We start from the raw sequence: 26278 nt of genomic DNA on the forward strand, positions 1-26278 counted from the left end.
GATGGTTTCATTATCCCCACTGTTGAGACGAGTCATTGGCGCTCAGACAGGTTAAATAATTGAGCCAGAGACCTTGGTTGGGAAGTGGAAGAGGCAAATGTCTAGCTTAGGTCCAGTTGACTCTGTCATGTTGGAAATAAATGTCCTCCCAGTTCCGCCAGTGGCCAAAGGCCATGAGTGAGCAGAAGACCCATCACCTTCCTGGGCTGGAAGGGATCTCAAGAGGGTTTCAGGTCTGGCCTAGTTGGTCCTCCAATGTTTATATTACCCAGATCAGACCAGGATTATTATTTATTGACCCCTGGAAGTGTTTAACAGTCTTTTCCTATTTTAGGACTAGGATGAATTGAGATGTATGAATGGCGGAGGGGAGTCACAGGGCTGACAATCCATGTAGACCTTAAGAGAAATTGACCTTCCCAAAGTACAGCTAAGAGAAGCTTGGGGAGGGTCTGGGATATTGGTTTAGTTCTCTTGGGTGTTGGGGTGAGGTTCACAGGGTCTGGTCCTGAGCCCTGTCCTACAAGGACACTGCAGTCTTTGATGCTTCTGAACACACCAAGCAGTATCCAGTCGTTGGAATAAGCACCATGAAGAGAGGGATTTTTTGGTTTGCTGCTATTTTCTGCCCCTAAAATATTGGGTGGCACAGAGTACGAGCTTATAGTAGATAATAAATTAGTTAGTTAATTAATTTCAGATGATTTGCACTGACTTGTTCACTGTGTTTATAACTTGCTCACCCTAGAGAGTCACCTGGCTTGATTCCTCATTTCATTTAGATCTAGGCTCAAAAGTCACCTCCACAGAGAGATCTCCCAGACCATCTCATCTAAGACTCGTTACCCTCCATCACCTCTACCCTCTTCCCCTCTTTTTCTTATCCTCTCTATCACTTTTTTTTTTTATAGCTTTATTTATTTAATTTTTCCCCCTAAAGCCCCAGTAGATAGTTGTATGTCATAGCTGCACATCCTTTTAGTTGCTGTATGTGGGACATGGCCTCAGCATGGCCGGAGAAGCGGTGCGTCGGTGCGCGCCCAGGATCCAAACCCGGGCCGCTAGCAGCGGAGCGCGCACTTAACCGCTAAGCCACGGGGCCGGCCCCTCTCTATCACTTGTATGCTTGTGAGTTTGTAGTCGCTCTCATCACTGTCGTTCCATGGGGCAAAGCATCCATCCTCTGTGCACCGCTGTGTGTCCAGCCCCTAGAACAGAGTCTGGCAGAGCAAATGCCCAATATTATGTGTTGAATGAATGAGTAAATGAATGAATGCATGCATACTCCATGGAAAGAGCTTAGCACAGTGCCTGGCACATAAGAAGGGGGAGATAAATGTTAGTGTTGATGATGTTGATGATGACATCCAAATGTCACTCTGAGTCTGTCATACTCTGAATTGACCACCGACAACCCTCAGTGTAGGTCCTGGTAGGTTGGTGAGTGTAAAAGGCCACCCTTCACCCCACCTGCCATTCCTCCCTGCCATCAACAGAGACTCTAAGAAACAGTGCTTTTACCTGTTCCTGCTCCTCACTTTGTGCTTAGTGGAATTGTGACAAGGCACTGGGGGCACATCATCCTCTCTCCCCAACTCTTGAATTAAAACTTTCAGATCCTTCACATACTAATGTGGAAACGACTAATAGCAGTGTCATCGTTGCATCCCACTACATTCCAGCCACGTGTCCTCTCCCATTTTCTAGGATTTCCTCATCTCTTTGCTTTCATACATGCTTTCATCTGTCTAAAGTGCCTCCATTCTGGCCCATTTCCTACCTAAGGAGACTCTCTCCAAAGTCCAGCTCCAGCATCATCTCCTCCAGGAAGTTCAACCTGCTATTTTCCAGCAGTTTCTACCTCCTCTCTCTGGTTTTCCATGCTATCTTTTCCCCCTTTCATTGGAGTCTTCATCACAGGGCACTGTACTTAGTCAGATCCCTCTCTCCTAGGGCAGAAATGAGCTCCTCAAGGTCAGGGGTCCTGCATATGCTGAGTGCTAATGGGCTATGACTTGAGTCAGTGGAGGATGTTGCTCCAGCCTTAGGACTTGGCTTACAGAATCCCTGGGTTCAATTCCTGCTACCCCTTTTATCATCTGTGAGACCCTGACAAGTGCCTTAATCACACCACACACCAGGTGTCCCATTTGAAATCAGGGATCCCAAGTATTACAGTTCAGTAAGCATCAAACAGCACAGTCCAATGGATGAAAACTTAAAGATAGGGATCCTGGAATGGGTCACCTTTGGGGAAGATTTAAGATGGGTGAGGAGCAGGAAGTCATTCCTAAGAAATGTTTTCCAGTGAAATCAGGTACCAGTTTGTGAATTCTTTTGGACCACACACAGAGAAACCAAATAATGGCTGAACATATTTTTGAAGAAAAGCTTTATTGTCTATTAATTTGAGAAAAAATGCATCGCACTGAAATCATTACTCTGGCTTGTTCAGCTCAAAGACTGGTCCTCAATGCTTATGTACACACAGCATTGTGGGCCATGAAAACATATGCTGAGGTAAACAGTCTCTGAAAATCACATTCAAGGAAGTGAATACATAGGAATTTCCAAACACTAACAAAGAATTACAAAGCTTGTTTAACAATCCACTGCATTCCCACAGCACGAAAGTTCCTACGTATTTCATGGAGAAGCTGGAGAGCTTTACGGCTCAGTCCCACAGAGGGACTAATGGCATGACATCTCCTAACTGACTCCATTTGCATTTGCCTCATTAAGTTGTTCATCCTGTATTACAGCGCCAAAGGCTTTTCAGAAGGCGCTCCCTGCATCATCAGAGTCACTCAGGGAACTCTGTTAGACTTTCTTCTGACCTATATGTTGAGATGACTGGTAGATTATCGTCTGCTTGATTTTGATGCCTGAGTCATCCTTACAGTTGGGTTTGGGGGTGGTAACCTCGTTGTAGAATGACTCCGTGGGGGTGGTCTCTTCAACCTGGGGCTGCTGGGTAGTGGTGATCTCTTCAACTTTCACCTGCTCAGTGGGCGTGGTCTGTTCAATCACAATGGGCACTGTGGCTGTGGTCTGTTCAATCTTGGGCTGCTGTGTAGTGGTGATCTCTTCAACTTTCACCTGCTCAGTGGGCGTGGTCTGTTCAATCACAATGGGCACTGTGGCTGTGGTCTGTTCAATCTTGGGCTGCTGTGTAGTGGTGATCTCTTCCACTTTCACCTCCTCAGTAGGCGTGGTCTGTTCAATCACGATGGGCACTGTGACTGTGGTCTGTTCAGTCTTGGGCTGCTGGGTAGTGGTGGTCTCTTCCACGTTTACCTCCTCAGTTGGCGTGGTCTGTTCAATCACAATGGGCACTGTAGGGGTGGTCTTTGTGACTTGGATCACCTCTGTAGGGACAGGTGCTACGGTCTGGATGCCCTGCACTGGAAAGAATGGTATGACTTCTGTAGTACCCGTGGGAGGGGCCTCGTGGATTATGATATGCCACCAGGGGGTGATGTCCTCATCGCACTGGTTGAGATGGCTGATCAGAGTGGAGTACACCAGCTTGAAATTGGATTCTGGAAACCTCCTACTGCAGACTCTGCTCCTTAGAACCACATGTGCATCCTCACAGAGGTTCCTCTGGCAGCTTAAGTGATGGGCAATTTGTGTCCAGTAGATCATATCACTTTTACAACCCTCTATGCAGGAAGTTGGGTTGCTGGTAAAGACACAGGAAAAGTCATGGTCCATTCGGGAGCACACAGCCTTCATGGCGGTGCCCTCCTCATGCTCCATCAGAGTCACAGTACATGAGGCCAGGTCTGGGGTGACAATGACACCATTGACCAGGGGCTTGTGTTCGCTGTCTTTCTGTACAATTTGGGGCTTGCCCAGAGGGATCCAATGATCCTTGGTTGCCATACTGCTTTGCCCGTCCCGTGATTTCGGTGCGCCCACCACCAAGAGCACCTGAGCGGGCAGAAGGAGGAAGGGCAGCAGGGTGAGGCTATGGATCCTCATGGCTTCAGCTTGGTGGAACCTGTTGACAAAAGGCAGGTGAGTCAGTGCTGGGCAGTAGTTCAGCAGTGCGGGGCTACAGACTGACCCTCCCTCCACCTGGACACATGCCAGCCTGCTGGCAGTGAGATCAAGAATACTTCTGGCTCCTGGAATCACTAGACAAGCAGCCATCTGTTCACATTTCTGAATGACTTGAGTCTTGAATGTCCAAAACCTCCTACTCTGAATTCATTCCTTCCTCACTCTCTCAGCCTCATTAACTCTCACTCCCTCATTCACTCTCTCATTTAAATTGCATTTGCTCACTCAATCTGTCATTTGTCTTTCAATAAGTCTTCATGGAGCACCTACTACATGCCATGCACTAGACTAGGCGTAGAATTTATCAAGGTGAATAAGAAAGTCGCACATCTTAGAAACTTGGAGGCAACTCTCTGAGGAATTTAAACGCATTAACCAGGAGTCTGTCCCAGCTATGTCACCAACTAGATCTTGGGCAAGTCACTCTCCCCCTCTGCATCTCCAGTCCCTTTATCTGAAAATCAAGGTGTTGGATGAGATCATTGCACACTGTACTCTAGCTCCAGTGTGCTGGATTTCTAACTCACAGTTCCACATGGCCTCAGATACCACATGAGGAGAAATGACATTGTTAGTGACGTGAAAGGTGATGTTTGACCCCGGGTTAAACATGCATGGCGTGAGACTCTCTGGAATGGGTGGGTTGGTGAGGCGGCATTTGGGATGCAGTAAGAGTCTAAGGAAAGGCATGAGGGAGGGGAGATCATTCAACTTGACTGGACAAAGTGAATAGGGGGGATAGGGGTGAATTTCCATCAGAGCATTTAGACTACAGGCTTGAAGGGAAGGATCATGTCTAACTGATTTCTGGAGTCCTGTTGTGACACAGTGCTGGGCACGTAGAAGGCTCTCAGTCAGTACTTTTAAAGGTATATCATTGAATAAACAGGATGACCTAAAATGCTACACTAAATGCATGGATTTCATCAGGGGGGCAATGAAAAGAAACACGCTGGAAAGGAGAAGAGAAATAGGATTTCTATTCGACACCCACTGTGTGCTATGTCCTCCACCAGCATTTGAGTCTCACCTTGTTTAATTCACTCAAGATCCCTGCCTGGTAGGTAATAGTAAATCACCGCCAGGTAATAGATGTGACAGTTAAGGCTCAGATCAGTAAATACATTGCTTGAGATTCCATACTGTGCAAGTGACAAATCTGGGACAGGCGACAGATTTTATCCGTCTGATCCTGTAGACCAAGGCTTATTGATCGATTCATGCCTTTATCTTTACCTTTTAGAAAATATTGGCAACAAATAAGAAAACTATAAACTACTCAGAGTTTGGTTTGGTGTAGTTCATGAAAAGATAATTCATATTATCATTGCTCCATATTAAAAGAAAATGCAGAATTTTGTCTGCCAACCAGCAAGCCCAGACAATGACCTGGACCTCATTTCCACCCTGGGCATATGGGGTCCCCTTAGGACAGTGAAAGGGAAAACAGTGACGGGTATGTGGGATCCTGAAATGAAGGGTGGGGCAAAGGCTGGGTATACCAGACAGAGACCCACTCGTTCCTCAGGGTGTTGGGACTCAGCCCCCACATGTCCCTGATGGAATCCAGACCCCAGGAAGATGAGGTCCTTGGGGGCGCTGGCAAAGGGGGGTGGAATGAGACTCTTAAGAGAGCCAGGCTCTTACCTTGTCCTGAGGATGCAGGTCCAGTGCAATCCCAGATTCCAGAGTGAGCTAGCAGGCTTGCAGCTGTCTCATCTGCAGTGTGAGGCAGGGAAGGCCCTTTTTATAGGAGCCCAGGCAGGCAGGAATTTTACAACACACATACCTGTGGAGCTTTATTACACTTCTCCAGCCACACCCCTTTTGGATTAAGCCAGTTCCTGCAGGAAAAGTGGTTGATGGAATCCTGTGGGAGGGGGCTTACACATCTGGCATTAGACTTTGTCCCTCCAAGGCCTTCCCTTTCCAGCCAAAGTCTAGGATAGGAGGACAGCTCATCCTTACAAAGACTCTCACTGATGCGATGAGGACCCCAGCAGCAATATCTGTAGGGGAGTAATAATAAGAATAATAGAAAACAACCATATCTGCCAAACACTGTGCTAGGCCCATGTTTCCTAAAGCTCTCCCTTCATTCTCATCACACCCCTTCCATGATATAGGAAGCTATGATTCTCCCCATTGTACAGAAGGAACATTGGAGCTTGGAGATATTCAGGGCTTGCCCAAGGTCACCCTGCTGGGAAGAGGAGGAGCCCAGAGTTTAAACCCGGGCCTCCCTGCATCCATCATCTCCTCTCCTCCTACCTGCCACTCTCAAGACACATTTGGTGAGTGAGCAACTGAAGCTGGGGAAGCCATCTCAGTCTCTGTGTCCCTGTTTTCACTGAGGCACCTGAAGTTCCTGTGTAGGCAGAGAAATCCTGGGGCTCTGAGAGGCTGGTAAGGAGGGAGCTCCTGATCTGGGCATTTCTGCTGAAAATACTCACCTTCAGGTCACTTGCGGGGACCTCACTCTGGTCAGCCTTCTATAGGCAGAGTCTGGTACCCGAATGAGCTAGTGGAAGCCTGGATACAGCATTGGTTTAGCTGTGTGAGCTTTACCTCTCTAAACCTCCACTTGTTCATCTACAGATTGCTGACAATAACAGTACCTCATTTAGGGTTTCATACTAAACTATTGAGGGGCCTGAGCTATTAACATAAAGTGAAGCAGAACAGATTTGGTTCATAAGGGGGTCTCAAGCTGTATTCTTTAAAAATGGTTATATTTGGTTTTCATATTATGCATGTAGAAGGAGACTTACTTGCACAAAGAACATGTGCACCTCTTCACTGTTTGTCACCTCACTATTCATGAGCATTTAGGCATAAGAAATTGTTCACTTTCCTTTTAAGTGGGCTATAGGAAAACAATTGCATAGGTGTGATGATAAATGGCAAGTGACCATTGGTGTTAGGACTTGACAGTAGAGAGCAACGAAGACTGTGGCAAACTATAGAATCCCTGCCTCTTTATAGTCAACAACAACTCTAACTAAGGACATGTGAGTACGGAACTCAGTTTTGTCAGATTTTTTGAACTTTTAAGAAATGCTGCAATTTGCAGATAGATGTGTTTATATGAAATTGGGTTGGCATCTAATTCAAATTTTAAAAACACTTCCCTGGCCAAAAATATACACACCAAAAGTCAAAACTGTAGTTTTATTCCAATCACGATTCGCCAGTTTGTGAATTCCAAGGTCACAGAAAGATGGATGTTGACTGGCTCACTCGGTTTTTCAAAGTCTTTGCATGAATTCCACTAGAGGGGACCATTTCCCTAAACTCCAAGCCTCTTGTAAAACTGATCGGTTAATGACCATCTCCATTGTCCTGACCACCAGCCCATAGAAGCCGTGACCTCCACACACAGGCACTCACAATGTGGTATTTGGGGGATTATTTGGGCATAGGCAAGATAAAGCTCCTTTGTTCCACAGGGAGATATAGATCAAGATGGACTCTGAAAACATGAGAAACTCATCTTGATCCTCAGGAGGCAGCCAGACTTTTTCTGGAGGAAGGATATAGGTCAGAACACAAAGCAAATTAGAAGGAAACAGGTAGACTCCAGGATCTTTTCTCAGAAGTGTCTCTAAGTTTTGGAAGGGAACATGGAACTGCCCCACTGGCTTCCCATGGACCTTCAGCCTTCCTGTGATCCCATCCCAACTTCTGCCTTGATCTTTCTATTCCAAACAGGGGGCACACTGTTAGACCAGGCTGTGTAGCCCTTTTCCTGTTGGTTCAACCTGTCATTCCAAATTCATTTCCAGACAGACAGACACACACACACACGCACACACACACACACCCCTACACACTCTCCAATCTGATCACACTAAACCACTCACCCAACATTTCTTGAATACTTCATGCACTCACCCACTTCCTCCCTTTGCTCCTACTCTTCCCCTTACTTGGAATGCCCTTCCAGTCCTACTTTTCCAAGCACATACCAGCTTGTTCTTCAAGATCCAACTCAAACGTCATCTCCTCTCTATTGGTGTCATTGGTCCCCTGCTCTTTCTCCATGCCTCCACCCTTTCAGGGATGTTCATGGAGAGAAATAGACCATCACCCACAGTGAGTGCATACAGTGTGCCAGCACTGTGCTGAGGCTGTGTCCTCACATTAATTCACATCTTGATATGCTGAGAAAACGATACACTTCTACAGTGCACGGGGGAATCTGGAGATGCTTTGGAGCCTCAGTGACTCTGTTCACAGCAGGTTCCCACCCCTTCCTCATACTCCCAGGACCCAGGGGATCCCTAATTTCTGGAGAACTGTCTACATAAAGACTCATCACTCTTTTTCTCAGGAACCCCAGGAGGAAAGTCCACCCTGGATCCTCGTGGTGCACATGTGGAGCTGAGGCTTATGTGGCCCAAGTTCCTTGGCAAACGCCCCAGAGCTCTGAATGGCAGAGCCTGGACTTGGGCCTGGGCCTATTGGTGATTAATCTCCAAGCAGGGTATTTTGGACATTGTCTAATGGTTCTGAGACCTAAATCTGTCTCAATTCTAAATTGTAAGGAGAAGATCCAGCCCTGCTGTCCTATGTACCTCCACGTTCTCAGTATCCACAGCAGTTCCTGGCATATAGCAAGTGTTATCATCAAAATTGTTTTAATAATGACTTGAGAAACCCAACTTCAACCACTGCAAAGAATAGAAAAAAAAAGACTTATTTGCTTGTTCAACTGTGCTGTACAAAGAATGAGGTTGGTTTAGATACACATGGATCTATTGGATTCAACAGTCTCCTTCTGTCTGTCTCATTCTCTCTCTCTCTCTGTCTGTCTCTCTCTCTTACTCTGCCTCTCCCTGTCTCTCATCTGTGCACTTTCCCCTGTCTAGTTTTATTCTCAGGTAGGTTCCTTCCATTTGTCATAGAACAGAACATGATCTTTCATCTCCCTAGCACCCATAGGAATGCCCAGGAGAACTGTGATACAGCCCCTCCCTGGTACATTCACTGAGTCTGTTGCAGGGAGCAGAGACACATGGTGCACAGCCCACCAGAAACACAGGGAGTGGAGGATGGGCACTTCTCAACAAAAAAGGGGGCTTCTGTTACCCACAGAAAGAGAAAAGTGTGACAAAAACAGCAGATCTACACTACAATAGGTGCTCACTAAATGGGAACAAATCCAGATAATAAGTTATAGTGGAATTTCACAGCATTTGACTAGTTGGCTAGCTTATTGAGACAGATGTCCTTGAAGCTGGGTACAATTTAGGTAATTAGGGAAGCCATTTCCAACTCATGGGACAGAACTATTCCTTGTCTGTTTGAGGATCAGTAAGGAAACTAGTTGCCTGAAGGAGAATGTTTGTGACAGGAGAGGATGAAAGATAAGATCCCAAAGTCAAAGGAAGGTCTTGAATGCAAAGCTGAAGGCTTCATTCATAGGGTGAGGATGACAAATCTGCAACCCAGGAGCCATGACCTCCAGACATGGCAATGGATTGTGCAGGGCACTCCTGCTGATCCTGGAGACAGCCTCAGAGGTCATTTCAACACAGTCCTCTACTGGGAAAGCCACTAACCATCTGTCAGTGTTGGCATCAAGGAAAAAACCTGTCCTGCCATAGATGCAGCTTTGGAATATTTTGAGTGCTTTTACACAGAAGAGTGAGCACACTCACACCTTAGATCACCCCAAGTTTTATGGAAAGAACTGCACATGCATTCAGAGGGGACTGACAGCGGATGTACCTGCCCTTCACATTCTGATTCAGCTGGAATAACCCCAGAGGAAAAGAAAAGCAAGCACATTTGCAGCCCAGGGCTGTGTGTCTTCCATTGGTCTGAGAAGGGATTTGTCTTTGGCCAGCCAGCCCCACAGGGCAGATGGGAAATAGAAGCAATGGCGCAGAGAGGAAAGTAGGCAGGAGGAGGGCAAGGAACCTGAGATCCGACTACCGCCTTGATGTCATCCAGACTGTCTCTTTGTTGGGGATTTGAGGTTGAGAAATAAAAATCACCTAAAAAAATCATTCTGTCCTTCCATCAAACCAGTGAGAGATGATTCCCATTTTACAGTTGAGGAAAGTGAGATTAAAGATATTGATTTTACCCCAAGATATCTAAATGATGAGGAGGAGGAGGAGCAGGAGGAAGAGGATACTGATAATAACTATCACTGTCATAAGGCTTCTAAGTTCCAAGCATCATTCTGAAACTTACCCCACTGCCATTTCATATAACCCTTTTATGACTTCATTTCTACAAATATAGAAACAAAAGCACAGTGAAGATAAGGAACTTTCTAGGCAAGTTCCTTAAACCTGGTATGTCATTCACCTCATCTATAAATGAGGGAGATTTGTTCTTCCCTCAAGGGTTTGTGTTATTCTTAAATGAGATATGACAAAAGTGCTGAGCACAGTGCCTTACACAATTAGAGAAGAATTTAATGAGGGCCACTTCTAGTATTTTTATTAGAAATGACGTTACGTACCCATACATTGAAAAACTCCCTGTCCTTCTTTCTCTACTTTTCTGTCTATTCTTCTCATTCTCTTAAAAATTTTTAAAAATCTTAGACTAGTTTTAGATTTACAGGAAAATTGCAACTAGTTCCCCTGCTCCACATCTCACTCAGGTTCCCCTATCCCCAACCTCTTGCATTATTATGGCTATTGAGCCAATACTGCTACATTTTTACTGGTTAAATCCATACTTTATTCAGACTTAGTTCGATTTCACCCCATGTTCTTTGTTTAGTTATTAATAGACACTATTTTTTAGGGAAGTTTTAGGTTCCCATCGAAATTCAGCGGAAAGTATAGAGTTTCCATATACACCCTATCCCCACACAACCCACATTGTCAATATCTGCCACCAGAGTGGTACATTTGTTATACTTGTTGAATCTACATTGACACATCATTGCCATCCAAGTCCATAGTTTTCACTGTAGTTCACTCTTGGTGTTGTACAATTATGCATTTTGACAAATATATAATGACATGAATCTACCATTATAATATCATGCAGAGTAGTTTCACTACCTTAATCCTCTGTGCTGTACCTGTTCATTCCTTCCTCCCCTCGAATCCCTGGATATCTCCAATCTTTGTCTTCTATCTCCATAGTTTTGCCTTCCCAATGTCATGTAGTTGGAACCATACAGAATTTATTCTTGTCAGATTGGCTTCTTTCACTCAGTAATATGATTTTAAGTTTCCTCCATGTCTTTTTATGGCTTGATAGGTCATTTCTTCTTAGCACTGAATAATATTTCGTTGCATGGATGTACCACAGTTTCTTTATCTGTTCACTTCCTGAAAGACATCTCGGTTACTCTCATGCTTTGGCAGTTAAAAGTGAAGCTGCTATAAACATACATGTGCAGGTTTTGATGTGGACATAAGTTTTCAACCTCTAATGATCTTTTCTGTCTGGCATCCCATCCAAGATTCCACTTGACATCTAGGAGTCGTGACTCCTTAGGCTCCTCTTGGCTGTGACAGTTTCTCAGATGTTCCTTGTTTTTGATGCCCTTGAGAGTTTTCAGGAGTACTGGTCAAGTGTTTTGAGGATGTGTCTCTTTTGGGATTTGTCTAGTCATTTTCTCATGATTAGATTGGGGTGATGCCATTCTTCTCTTCATCAGAGATTTACATGACAGAGGGCCGGTTTCCTTTTGGGGGTTCCACAGAACTCTGAACACGATTGGTAACCACCCACAGGGTAAGACTGGTAGTTGAATGCATGTCTCGCGCAGTCTGGTCACTGGCAGATGATTTCAAGTTCAAAAGCTGATTTCACTGTCACGTGTTTTACTACCACATAGTTCCTTTACCTAGAGGGTTCACACCTGTGGGTGCAGCCACCAGAGATTTTATCATTGGGCGTTATTTAGTTGTGAGGTGAGTCTTAACTGTGCAAGAATACCACGCCAAATTTGGTCAAAAAGCAGTCCCTCCTTCAAAAGTGATGGCATGAACAGACATAGAAAATGCTGAGTTGCCACATCAAAGCAATATTATTCGGGGGGTTAAATCACATGCATTGAACACTTATTCGTTGTCAGAAAATGAGGAAATTTACTAAACAAACACCAGACAAAATATTGTTAATCTTGAAAAGAACATTCATCTTAGACCTGCTGAACAGTATTGGCTTTCCAAATTAAGAATGCCCATTAGTCAAGACTTTAGGATCCCTGTATAGCAAATCAAATGATACACAGTGTTTAAGTTTTACTTTAGAAAAATAAGAGACAGAGAGGAGTTGATGGGACAACATTTGGTGTGAATGCAAATTGTAAGCCTATAAAGTTTATTTATCTTAATAACAATGCTGTGTTTCACATCCCATAATATTGAGCCCATTTTATTAGAAGCAATGTACCATGCTTGGTTCTGATTCTAAATTCTTATAAAAAGTAACTCATAGTTTTTGTAATAAATTAAACCAAATGAAATTACTGTTTGTAGTAGGTCAAAAATGTTAGAATATCAACAATTTTGAATTGATCAAACTAATAATAATAGTAAGGTTTTTTTCTCAAATAAAAGGACTGTAATATATTCTTAAAAAAATATTTTTTAGCTCTATTGTAACAAACTCTCCCTACAAAGCAGTTTCATCGATCATCTCAGGGGTTTTCACATCTTTGTCTTTAAGGATATCATTTTTAAAAGATCCTTTTAAAGAAGTCTGCTCCTTTTGGATAAGATATTCCAAGGCACACCAATGTCTGTGATTCTCTGCATGTGCACACAGCCACACGTGCATGTGTGCAAATGCACACACATCACCTTCATATTTGGGGCAGAAGAAGGTCCTAGGAGAGTCTCCCCTTGAAATTTTCAGTCTCTAACTTACATTTGTTACAAAGAGTGCCAGTTGCCACCTTGGAAAGCCGGAAAAGGGAGAAGACAAGCTGCCCTTTCTCTGCGTTGATGCTGCGAGTCCCGATGCACATATGAATTGCAGCTGCTGTCACATGAAGAGATGAAGAGGTGAAGAGGTTTAGATGAAAGCCATCAGAAAACAGCTCTGAAAGGCCTGTAAGGGCACCCAGGACAAGTGGCTTCCAAGCTCAGAGAGCAGAGCATTCTCACGTGCTGAGGGCTGTTTAGGGTAAGATAGAGACTGTAGAAGAAGAAGACAATGGTTGACTCTAGGAAGAACAGAACTGGCCTCTAACCAGACCTCATTCACTCTGCCACTCATTCATTCATTCCATCACTCACTCATTCTTCCATTCATCCAAAGAGCACTCATGAAGCACCTAATGTCCCAAGCTCTCTCTGTCATTGACTGGAATGCAGTCAAGGTGACATGATCCTTGCCCTCAAGGAGTTGGCAGACAGACAATAGGGAGAAAGACAAGGATCTCAATCACGACAATATAAGAGTAATTGCTATGTTGGAGAGAAGCCTGGGGTGCTCAGGGTGGAGACATCTAACTTAGCCAGTGGCAAAAAATAATTCCTCAAGAGCCTATGACTGGTTAAGAGACAATTCAATAGCTGGAGGAAAAGGAACGGTATTTTTTCAATCATTATTCAATCACCACTCTATGCGAGCTGCTAATATCACTTGAGGGAATGCAAAGGTGAATGTCATTTGGCTCCTGTCCTCAAGACTGGTCAGTTTAGCCTGCAGCTCACTGTCTGATGATTGCTATAGTGAAGATACCTTATCACTTCCAAACCCCAAGCATCCATTCTGTCCTAATTTCTGGTCCCAACATGTAGGGCCTTTCCATTTTTAATCCAAGTCAAATTCAGCCTAATATCCATTACCCCCATAGGCATGCCCTTAGGGCTCCAGTAACATCTGAGTGTCCATTCTTATTTCAGAACACTTTGCCTCTGCCAAACTGTTATCTTTGTCCTAAAATTCATCCCATCATTATCTATCTGGCAAATACTCATTCTCCCTCCCTGTGCCCACAACAGAATTCTTGGCTCCTTTATCTGGGCTCCCCTAACTTTTCACAGACTTTCGCTATTATTACTATTACTATTATGACAAGTTGACTTGTCATCTTATTGTGGCTCATTTACGTGCTTGCCACTGTCGTCATCCTGGGAAGTGACATCTCTAGCCCAGAGCTGAAGCATGAAGCTTAGAAATGAGCAAATATTCAGCAAATATTTCTTGGATTAAATTGGATGTTGTATTTCTCAAGACTCCTTTTCTTGCAATAATAGAAATTAATAAAACAAATGAAAACAAAGAAAATTGAGAATTTATTTGAAGTTTCTTATAAATCATGGAGACAAGGGTTGGACAGGACCACTCAGACACACAGATATGGGGACTTGAATATCACCAAGACGCTCGTTCTCATATCGCATATTGGTGTTCTCTGCATGTGTGCTCTGTCTTCCCAGTCTGTTTTCTCCACATGGTTGGAAACACGGTGTCAGCAGTTCTGAGCTGAGCTGCACTGTGGAAAATCTCAGGGAGAGACTATGGTCAGTTGGGCTTGAATCACATTCCTGCCATTAGACTTATCGAACCTGGTAAAGGGCAGGATTCTGGGGTGGACAGCCCAGTCCCCTGAAACATGTGGTTGGATTTGGGGGAGAATCAACTGTTCCCAAAGATGTGGAGAGCTGTTCCCAGTGGAGAGAGACTCTGTAGGTTTCATGTCTGCACTGGAAGAAAGTTGTGGATAAGGTAGATGAGGACGTGTGCAGGAGGGCATTCTAGAATTCACCTGAGGCTGCACCCAGACCTATGGCTCCCTGTCTCTGGAAGGATGAGGACCCTTTAATGACACCCACACCCTAGGAAGACCTCCCCATCATAGCACTCACACATTTAATAAAGGTGATTGAGCAGTAATATGATGGTGAGAGCAACAGCAGCTCTCACTTTGTGCAACTTGCATGTATGATCTCACTTAATCCTTGGGCCATGCTTAGGAGGTAGGTGCTATTATTATCCACATTGTAGAGAGGAGGAAATTTAAAATCACCCAAGACCAGACAGCTAGTGAGTGGTGAAGTCAGGGTTCTAAAACAGGGCATTGAGACTCTGAAAAATCCATGCACTTAACCTAGACTGTTGTCAAAAGATGCCGCAGAGCCAATAGGAATTTGGTAATGCAGTTGGATATGCAGATAATTTACCATGATACTATTTTCTCTCACTCGAACATGAGCTGCATATCTATTTACAAGACATATTACTAATTTAAGGGTCTCATGGATCCCTGTAGCATCTGCTCTTCATACCTATGCTCTCTCTATCCTCCCACCCCTGGCAGCCCCTGCTCTGGGGCCACTTGGGACCAGTATTTAGAGAGCTCTGAAACCACACAGGTTGCCACCTTCAAAGGAGAGAGATATAGAAAGTCCATTCTGGGACTGGGAGGCGGTACAGGCACAAGGAAAGCTGTCACCATCCCATCCAGGTCATGACCTCACAACTTACAGAGCTTTTCAAGTATGGGAGAGTCAAGCTCTAAGAGTGACAGTATCATCTGAGTGTGACAATGGGGAGGGAAAGAGAATCCAACTTCAGCCAACATGAGGCCATGTTGGGTCTAGTAACATGCTCCCCTCTTCTTTTAACTTCAAATGTTCTAAAAGCAGAAAAGGAGTCAGCAAGCTTTTCTCAGTTTTTTTTTAAAACAATATCTGAATGAAGTTAATGAATTAATTTGTCTTAGACTTCAACTGGTTCTACCCAACTTTTACCACAAATTTTCATGCTTAAGCATTACGTTCAGGCCAGTTGAGGCTAATGTCCTTCCCAGTGTGATTGGGAGACTCATGTTTCCAGTTTGCAGGAGCACTCTTCTGTCAAGGCATCACCGTGTGGTGATCCTATCCTGGAAGACCTGATTGGGACGTGAAGAGTTTCGTCCTTCCCCTTCGAATATTTCATCTCTTTTCTACTTCATTGGTAATCATACTGCACATCCGCATGGCACAATTTCATTGTTAAAGCCTTCACTGTATATTGTTACATTAGACCTTTAGAACAACTCTGTAAGGAGTGGCCATTATCTATGCCCAAAATCAAGATGAGAAAATTGACTTCAGTGACTTCCCTAAAGTCACAGAGCTCATTCCTTTCAGCTGCATCCAAATTGCCTACTCCAGGGACAGTATTCTTTCTGCTCTGGTAGACAAAGTTAAATATTGACCCCATAACGCAAAACTAAGCCTGAGAGCAATTGAGTGCAGGATTCTGGGGAAAATTCAGGAGGAGAAATCCTGGTAAGACTTCAGCTCACAGCCTGGCCTGGCTTGGCTTCCAGAAGCAGAGGGGGCCTGAGAAAGGAAGGAGAGGCCAAAAGGGAACAGATATTGCCTGGGTGGTGTGGGGTATAAGGTGAGGAATTCAAAGGCTGGAGAGGGACAGGAAATATGCCTTTGCATAGAACTAGTCATTATCTTTAATATGTCTGAAGTCTTTTCCAACTCTAATTTCTAAAGCATTGATAGATGTATGACTTCAGGAGAACATACACAAATATATTATTAAAGGAACAGCCATAGACCTCCCAGCTGCCTCTAGGATGGCATCAGACTTGAGCCCTACAGACAGAAAATAGTCCTTTAAAGAGTTCCTTTGTGTTGATCATAAACTGCAAACACAGACTCACAGACCTGATATTTTTGCAAGCAGACACACAGCACTGAATTTTTCATGCTCACATTTGTCTTAGCCGTTAAACTTAAAGCAGTTAGACACCAACAATAACACATGCGTATCTCAGGCATTTCTTAAGTCCTTCCTACAGACAGTGGCATGGTTGTCTAAAAGGTCAATAATTGGCCCAGTGCCCAAAGGGGCTCAATGTTCAAATAAACTTTTAATCACTGAATGGAAGAGGAAGAATATATATGAGAGATGATGTAGTTCAATGCCATCAGTTTAAATTTATCAATTCTTGGGGCTGGCCCGGTGGTGCAAGCGGTTAAGTGTGCACGCTCTGCTGCGGTAGCCCTGGGTTTGCCGGTTCGGATCCCGGTGCACACCGACGCACTGCTTGGCAAGCCATGCTGTGGCTGCGTCCCATATAAAGTGGAAGAAGATGGGCACGGATGTTAGCCTAGGGCCAGTCTTCTTCAGCAAAAAAAAGAGGAGGATTGGCGGATGTAAGCACAGGGCTGATCTCCTCACAAAAAAAAAAAAGAAAAAAAAAATTTATCAATTCAATTAATTTGACAAATATTTACTTATGTTCCTAATAGGAGCCCAGACAGCTTATTTGTCACTGACAAAGTCCTAGAGTCTGTAAAGCAGCAGCAGAGTGTATACGTGATGCAGTTACTGTTAAAAATAAAGCCCCAAATCTCAGGGGCTTAACACGTGGAAGCTCATTTCTTCCTCACATCAAGTCCAAAATGGATGTTTCCACAGTGGATTATCAGCAACAAAATTCAATTGTTGGCTTCCATAGCTCCAACCTCTTCAGACTTTGTGACTGTAGCTAAATTGATTATCCGTTTTTGAAGCATTCTGTCTTGGACATGGCAAACGCCTTTTTCTCAATATCTTTCGCGCAAAGTGTCAATGATCAGTTTACCTGGAAGATCACCTGGACCTCCAGAAGACCTTCACTGGAGCACCTGAATTCTCCTACTACTTGCCATCAAGGAAGGGTCAAGTAAAGGGACAAGCCTTTCTCCCTTCCAGGGCTGACTGCACTGATGACATCATGCTGATAGGCTCCAATGAAGAGCAGGTGGCAGCAGCTTAGGAGTAGATTCTGACTCATCAGTCCTGAGGAGATCGGAGATCGGCCATCCAAACCAGTTCTTGGTAGTCCTGTGGGCTGAGGCTCAAAGGCTGATTCCTGAGATAGTAAAGGAAAAGTTACTCACCCTCCAGACCCCACGACTAAAACAAGAAGCCCAGACCTAGTTGGCCTCTTTGGGGATAAGAGACAGTTTGTGCCACATCCAGGTATTTTGTTGAGCCCTGGGTATTAGTTGACCAGAAAATCTGCCTAATTTACCTAGGAATTGGGTGGCAGGTATGCTAGAGGTAGTCCTCCAGGCTACCTACCCTGGGGCCCTGTTAATCCCAAGGATATTTGTGAAATCTGGTGTCTGATACTGAGAACTCCACTGAGTGGATCTTCTGGCAAAGGGAGACAGCCTCTGCCCAGTTACCTTTTAGGGTACTAGCTTCTTGCTGACATGGCTTCTGGCTCTACTCCACTTGAGAAACAGCTGCTGGTCTGCTCTTGGGCTCTTGTGGAGACCGAGTGCCTTAGAGAGGACTGCCACGTACAGTTGTGTACAGGTATCCCCACCCTGCATTGATCCCCTCAGATGCTAAAGACAGAGGTGGAAAGGTAAACAGATTTCTCATAAAAAATGGAAATGGAACATTCCAGAACAGCAAGTCTAGTCCCACAGATGAGTACTCTTTACACAGTAAGGTTGAGGCCATATCCTTAGGGACCCATTGTATCTTCCTTGATTACTCACAGGGACAGCCTTTGTCTACCTGGAGATGGTTCCCAAGAAGCCCCAAGGATGCTTGGACCTAGTTTTCTGAAGGTTCATTTCTACTAAAAGCTGATGGAGTCCATTAGGTGGCAGCAGCCACTAGCCCCAGTGACAACTCTGGAAGACCAGCTGTGTTAGGAGCCCATGAGTAAATGGGCTAAATTAAAAGCCTTTGTCCTCGCCTTAGACAATACTCTTAAGGACCAGGCGAGCCCTTTTCACTTGTTCTTGGGCTCTGACTAGCAGCCTAGCTAGAGGGTGACAATTTACTGGTACTTTCTTTTTGTATCCCATGTAGATGCCCATGGGAAAGTGCTTGCTCAGATGAGACTAAATGTTACAATGTAACAATGTGGCTATGATTCACCTGCATAGCCCAGGTGGAAGCATCAGTACCTTCATCCGTTATCAGACTAGCTATAGTAATCTTGCCAGTATTCCAATGGGCTCTAAAGATGGGCCTTCAGGGCCAGCCCCGTGGCTTAGCGGTTAAGTGCACGCGCTCCGCTGATGGCGGCCCCGGTTCCCATCCCGGGCGCGTGCCCACGCGCCGCTTCTCGGGCCATGCTGAGGCCGCGTCCCACATACAGCAGCTGGAAGGATGTGCAGCTGTGACATACAACTATCTACTGGAGCTTTGGGGGGAAAAATAAATAAATAAAATTATTAAAAAATAATAATAATAAAGATGGGCCTTCATTATGTGCCAAGGAGACTGAAATGGTCTACCAGGACTGTAATAACTCTCAGTAATTGATCTGTCTGTCTAAAGGTGAACAAGGACCCATAGGTCTCAGGATGGGTCCTGATCGTGTCTGGCAAATAGAACACAGGTCTTCTGCCTCCATCGTGTGGCTGCTTCTGGCATCTACCGGTCTTTGACACTTAATTTCACAACTAGTGTTGCCATTCCTGCAGATTCTGGCCACACCATAGTAGTGCTTGAAACTAAGCTCTGACATATTTTTGGATATCTAGAACACTTTCAGTCATATGCTGCCACATCATTCACAGCCAAGGGGCACTGACAGTGGACTAATAAACATTCCACTCAACAGACATTTCATGTCTCGTCTCATTCTCAGGCTGGTGGGGTCATCAAGAAGTGGAATATACTTTAAATATTTGACTAGAAAAGATTTCTAAATAGACTGTGTTATCAGCAGTGTGAAATACCATATAGCCAGACAGTGTGAGCATTAATACAGCTGTTCCTCAGAATGAGCTTTCCCTTTGGAGCAAGTGTTGGAGAAGATTGAGACAGAAGAGGTAGGGGTACAAGGAGACCAGTTCTCCATATCTGTGATTCTACCCTAACCATCCCAACCAGTTGTCATTTTTTTTTTCCACTGACAATTCTGCTTTGGAAGCATGACTGATTTCATCATCAGGTGGCATCATAGGTGATAACATGGAAAGAGTGACTCTAGTCTGTTGCTTCTACCACCAACTATATTAAATATAGAACATCATAGGCCATGAGAATCATGATGAGTTGGTTGAATTTGTAACTCTAGAGTGCTTTTATCCTGGCTCTTGTGGGAAGCAATAGGGGACACCATGGAACACTGTAAGTTCTCTTATTTTGCATTAACCTTGATCCACCTGGATGGAAGATCTAAGTGTGTTTGGGTAATTTGTTGGCAAGGGAGTAGTAGTGGCTACTGGATTAGTAGAAACAGATTGTGACCATGGAAAGAAAGCAACACATTCAGTAGCTGGGGAGGGAACCTCTTTTACATTTAGGTCTATAATCCATTTTCAGTTGATTTTTGTGTATGGTGTGAGATAATGGTCAATTTTCATTTGTTTCTTGTATATATCTGGCTGTTCAGTTCATTTGGTGAAAAGAATTTCCTTTTCTTTTTGAGTTGAATGGAGATATTTCTTCATGATGTGTCTTGCACAGGTGAACAGTTCAGCCAGCTTTTGCTTGAACACCCCAGGAACAAGGAGTTCCCTGCTTCACAAAGAAATTTGATCTGCTATTTGTTGGAAGCCTACTATGAGCCGGTGACATTGGCTCCCATTTACTGAGCCCTACTCAGTGCCAGGCATAATGCCGTCCATCATATCCACCCAATGAGGTGGGTGCAAATCCCTCCCCATTTTACACAGGGAAGAATGAGGCTTAGGGAGCTTGTATTGCTTCTCAAGGGAAAGCCACATTTGAACAAATGTCTTCTGAGTCCGATATCAGTCCATACTGCCTCTAAAGGGCTATGAGGAATCAAAGGAACTTAAGGCATAGGCTTTGTGGACAAGTGTTTGAGATCTTGTTGGGAGAGAGAACAATGAAATAAATGCTCATTTACAAGAGGATAGAGAAGTAGTGGGAGTCAGTGATCTGACCTAGGTCATGGTAGCAGTAGTTCAGAAAAGAATTGAGGGCATGCAGGAGCCCCTACATGGGGAAAACAGGAGTGGAGAGGGACATTTAAGACTGATGGTGACCTTTGGGTTTTGGTAGTTAGCCCTGTAAAACTCCCCCATGGACATACTCTCAGGACTGGCTCCACATTCTCCCTTTCTTGTATAGCGGTTATATAGGCACAGATGGCTTCGCCAACAATCTAGTTTGCGATCAAGTTTAGCCACATTTCTCAGGCAAATATTATTTCCTAAACACATCAGGACCTTTCCCCTTTGGATGACCTCAAATATTGCTTGGTCAACCTTATTGTGCATCAAACTCATCTGGAAAGCTTGTTAAAATACACATTCATGAGTGACATCAGCAGGACGGAGAACTAGGAAGCCCCCGTTTCTCCATGAGTTAACAACAGTATAGGACCAGAATACTTTTATGAGAACTCAAGAAACAAGTCAAGAAGTTACAGTTTCCAGACCAAAATGAAACCAAGAAGAGATTCCTGTGAAAGCAGTAGAAAAATTCATGGTGTTTTGTATTCCCATCCACATCTCACCCCCTGCCAGGCATAGTGTGGCATGACTGAGAGGAAACCTCCCATACTCGGGCTCCTTCCTGGGATTGAAATAAAAGAGTTGGCCTGCATCCAACATTCTGGCACGTCTGGGGGCTGCCGGAGGTACCGGTTTCTGTCTTGCCTGACTCAAAGCCCTGATGAGACCAGGCTTAATTTGGAAGCCACCAAAAACAGCAAGCACCTCAGCAAGCTAGAGATGTAGTTTTGCAATAAGCCGCCAGGGGGAGGAAGAGACCATCGGTTTTTGAGAAGAAGCAGGGACAAGCTCCTTAGGGAATTTGAGACAATTTAAAGACATGCATGACCATAAAACAAGAGCCAACTATAAGTTGTCTATGAGAAACCTACCTTAAATATAAAGACACGTATAGATTAAAAGTAAATAGATGGAGAAAAATATACCATGCTAACACTAATCAAAAGAAACCAAGAGTAGCTATATTAATTTCAGACAGAGGAGACTTCAAAGTAAGAAAAGTTACGAGAGATAAAGAAAGCCATTACATAATGATGAAGGGGTCAATTCTCTAAGAAGACATAACTTTATCCTTAACACACATGTGTTTAACAACATAGCATCATGTTATGTGAGGCAAAAGTAATAGATGTGCAAAGAGAAATAGATAAATCCACAATCATAGTTGAAGACTTCAACACTTCTCTATCAGAAGTGGGCAGATAAACAGGCAGAAAATCAGTAAGGACATAGTTGCACTCAACACCACCACCAATCAACTGGATCTAATTGATATCTATAGACTATTTCATCCAACAACAGCAGAATACACGTTCTTCTCAAGCTGACATGGAACATTCACCATGACAGACCGCATTCTGGGCTATAACACACACTTTAACAATTTTAAAAGAATAGTATTCACACAATATCTGCTCTCAGACTACAATGGAATTGAAGTAGAGATCAATAACAGAAAGATAACTGGAAAATCCCAAAATACCTGGAGACTAAACAACATGCTTCTAAATAACACATGAGTTAAAGAAGAAATCTCAAGAGAAGTTAAAAAGTATTTTGAACTAAATGAAAACAAAAATGCAACTTATTAAATTTGTGGGATACTGAAAAAGCAGTTCTTAGAGGAAAAGTTTTAGCATTAAATGCATGTATTAGAAAAGACAAAATATGTAAAATAGAATATCTAAGTTTCCACGTAATGAAACTAGAAAAAGAAGAGCAAATTAAATCCAAAGTAAGCAGAAGAAAAGAAAAGAAGAATTAGAGAAGAAATGAATGAAATTGAAAACAGGAAATCAAGAGAGAAAATCAATGAAATCTAAAGATGATTCTTTGAAAAGATCAATAAAATTGATAAGCCTCTAGCCAGGTTAGCTAAGAAGAAAAGAGAGAGGACACAAATTACTAATATCAGAAATGAAAGAGGAGACATCACTACAAATCCTATGGACATCAAAAGCATAACAAAAGAATACTATGGGGCCAGCCAGGTGGCTTAGCGGTTAAGTGCATGCGCTCCACTGCTGGCGGCCTGGGTTTGGATCCCCGGGCGCGCACTGACGCACTGCCTCTCCGGCCATGCTGAGGCCGTGTCCCACATACAGCAACTAGAAGGCTGTGCAACTATGACATACAACTATCTACTGGGGCTTTGGGGGAAAAAATAAATAAATAAAAAAAAAGAATACTATGAATAACTCTATGCCCACAAATTTGATAACCTATATGAAATGAACCAATTCCTTGAAAGACACATCTGCCCAAACTCATACAATAAAATAGATAATCTGAATAGGTCTATATCTATTAAAGAAATTGAATCAATATTAATAACCTTCCAAGACAAACATAGGCTAAAAGTGAAGGAACAGAAGATGATATTCCAAGCAAATGGTAAGCAAAAGAAAGTGGATGTAGCCATACTTATATCAAACAAAACAGACTTCAAGACAAAAAAGATGACAAGAGACAAAGATGGGCATTTTATGATAAAAGGGATTCCACCAAGTAGACATAACACTGATTAACATATATGCACCTAACACAGGAGTACCAAAGTGTATAAAGCAATGATTAACAGATCTAAAGGGAGAAATTGACAGCAACACAAAAAATAATAGGGGAACTTACCCCACTTACATCAATGGGTGAATCATCCAGATAGAAAGTCAACAAGGAATCAGTGGCCTTAAATGAAACACTAGACCAGATGGACTTTATATATATATATAGAATAGTCCAACCAAAAACAGCAGAATACACCCTCTTCTCATGAACACATGGAATAAGCGTATGGAACATTCTCAAAAATAGACCATAAGTTGGGAAACAAAGCAAGCCTCAATAAATTTATGAAGATTGAAATCATTTCAAGCATCCTTTCCAACCACAATGCTGTAAAACTAGAAATCAACTACAAGGAAAAAGCTGGAAAAGTTACAAATATGTGGAAACTAACACATTACTGAGCAGCTATTGGATCAATGAAGAAATCAAAGGAGAAGTGAAAAAAACTCCTAGAGACAAATGAAAATGAAAACACAACATACAAAAAGTTACAGGATGCAGCAAAAGTGATACTAGGAGGGAAATTTATAGCAATATAGGCCTACCTCAACAAACAAGAAAAATTTCAAATAAACAAGCTTACCCTATACCTAAAAGAACGAGAAAGAGAAGAAGAAACAAAGCCCAAAATCAGTAGAAGGAAGGAAATAATAAAAATCAAAGCAGAAATAAACAAAATAGAGACTAAAAAAAAATAGAAATGATCAATGAAACTAAGAGCTGGTTCTTTGAGAAGATAAACAAAATTGACAAACACTTAGCCTGACACACTAAGAAAAAAAGAGAAGACTCAAATAAAGAGAATCAGAAACAAAAGAGGAGAAATTACAACAGACACCACAGAAATACAAAGGATTATAAGAGAATACTATGAAAAGCTATACACCAACAAGGTGGATAAACTAGAAGAAATGGATAAATTCGTAGACTCATATAACCTCCCAAAATTGAATCAAGAAGAAATAGAGAATCTGAATAGATCAATCACAAGGAAAAAGATTGAAACAGTAAAAAAAAATCCCCCAAAACAAAACTTTAGGGCCAGATGGCTTCCCCAGTGAATTCTACCAAACATTCAAGTAGACTTAAAACCTATCCTTCTCAAACTATTCCAAAAAATTGAAGAGGAGGGGAAGCTTCCTAACTCATTCTATGAGACCAACATTACCTTAATGCCAAAACCAGACAAAGACAACACAAAAAAAGAACCTTACAGGCCAATATTACTGATGAACATAGATGCAAAAATCCTCAACAAAATATTAGCAAACTGAATACAACAATACATTAAAAGGATCATACACCACAATCAAGTGGGATTTATTCAAGGGATGTAGGGATGGTTCAACATCTGCAAATCGATCAATGTGATATACCACCTCAACAAAATGAGGAATAAAAATAACATGATCATTTCAATAGATGCAGAGAAAACACTTGGCAAGATCTGACATCCATGTATGACAAAAACTCTCAATAAAATGGGTATAGAAGGAAAGTACCTCAATATAATAAAGACCATATATGACAAACTCATAGCCAACATCATACTCAATAGAGAAAAATGGAAAGCCATTCCTTTGAGAACAGGAACAAAATAAGGATGCCCACTCTCACCTTATTCAACATAGTACTGGAATTTTTAGCCAGAGTAACTAGACAAGAAAAAGAAATACAAGGACTCTAAATTGGAAAAGAAGAAGTTAAATTCTCACTATTTGCAATCACATGATTCTATATATAGAAACCCTAAAGAATACATCCAAAAACTTCTAGAAACAATAAAAAAATACAGTAAAGTTGCAGAGTATAAAATCAACATACAAACCATCAGTTGCTTTTCTATACACTGATAACAAACTAGCAGAAAGTGAAGTTAAGAATACAATTCCATTTACAATCACAACACACACAAAAAATAAAATGCCTAGGAATAAATTTAACCAATGAGATGAAAGACCTATACAGTGAATACTATTAGACATTATTGAAAGTAATTGAAGAAAACATAAAGAAATGGAAAGATAGTCCATGCTTATGAATTGGAAGAATAAGCATAGTTAAAATGTCCATATTACCTAAAACAATCTACAGATTCAATGCTATCCCAATTAGAATCCCAATGACATTCTTCACGGAAATAGAAAAAATAATCCTAAAATTTATATGGAACAGCAAAGGACCCCCAATAGCCAAAACGATCCTGAGAAAAAAGAACAAAGTTAGAAGTATCACACTCCTTGAATTCAGATTATACTACAAAGCTATAGTAATCAAAACAGCATGGTACTGGCAGGAAAACAGACACACAGATCACTGAAACAGAATTTAGAGCCCAGAAATAAAACCACACATCTATGGATAGCTAATTTTTGACAAGAGAGACAAGAACATACAATGGAGAAAGGAAAGTCTCTTCAATAAATGGTGTTAGCAAAACTAGACAGCCACATGCAAAAGAATGAAAGTAGACCTTTATCCTACACCATACACAAATATTAACTCAAAATGGATTAAAGACTTGAATGTAAGACGTGAAACCATAAAACTCCTAGAAGAAAATATAGGCAGTACACTCTTTGACATCAGTCTTAATCACATTTTTCAAACACCATGTCTACTCAGACAAGGGATACAAAAGAAAAAATAAACAAATGGGACTACATCAGACTAAAAAACTTCTGCGTGGCAAAAGAAACCATAAACAAAATGAAAAGACAACCCACCAACTGGGAGAAAATATCTGCAAATCACATATC

At 42.6% G+C, this 26278-nt stretch overlaps 1 protein-coding gene across 1 annotated transcript in view; it reads right to left on the minus strand.

The window, feature by feature from the left end:
- Positions 1-2375: 2375 nt before the first annotated feature.
- LOC147916395 (uncharacterized) overlaps positions 2376-26278 on the minus strand; it is a 41692-nt gene continuing 17789 nt past the window's right edge. Inside the window, 3 exon segments of the mRNA XM_087434744.1 lie at positions 2376-4006; positions 5957-6077; positions 8037-8121. Coding sequence (XP_087290870.1) covers positions 2776-4006; positions 5957-6077; positions 8037-8121 — 1437 coding nt within the window. The 3' untranslated portion in view covers positions 2376-2775.

This window comes from Ceratotherium simum, chromosome 8, assembly GCF_057802395.1.
Source record: "Ceratotherium simum simum isolate JZ-2026a chromosome 8, ASM5780239v1, whole genome shotgun sequence".
Lineage (NCBI taxonomy): Eukaryota > Metazoa > Chordata > Mammalia > Perissodactyla > Rhinocerotidae > Ceratotherium > Ceratotherium simum.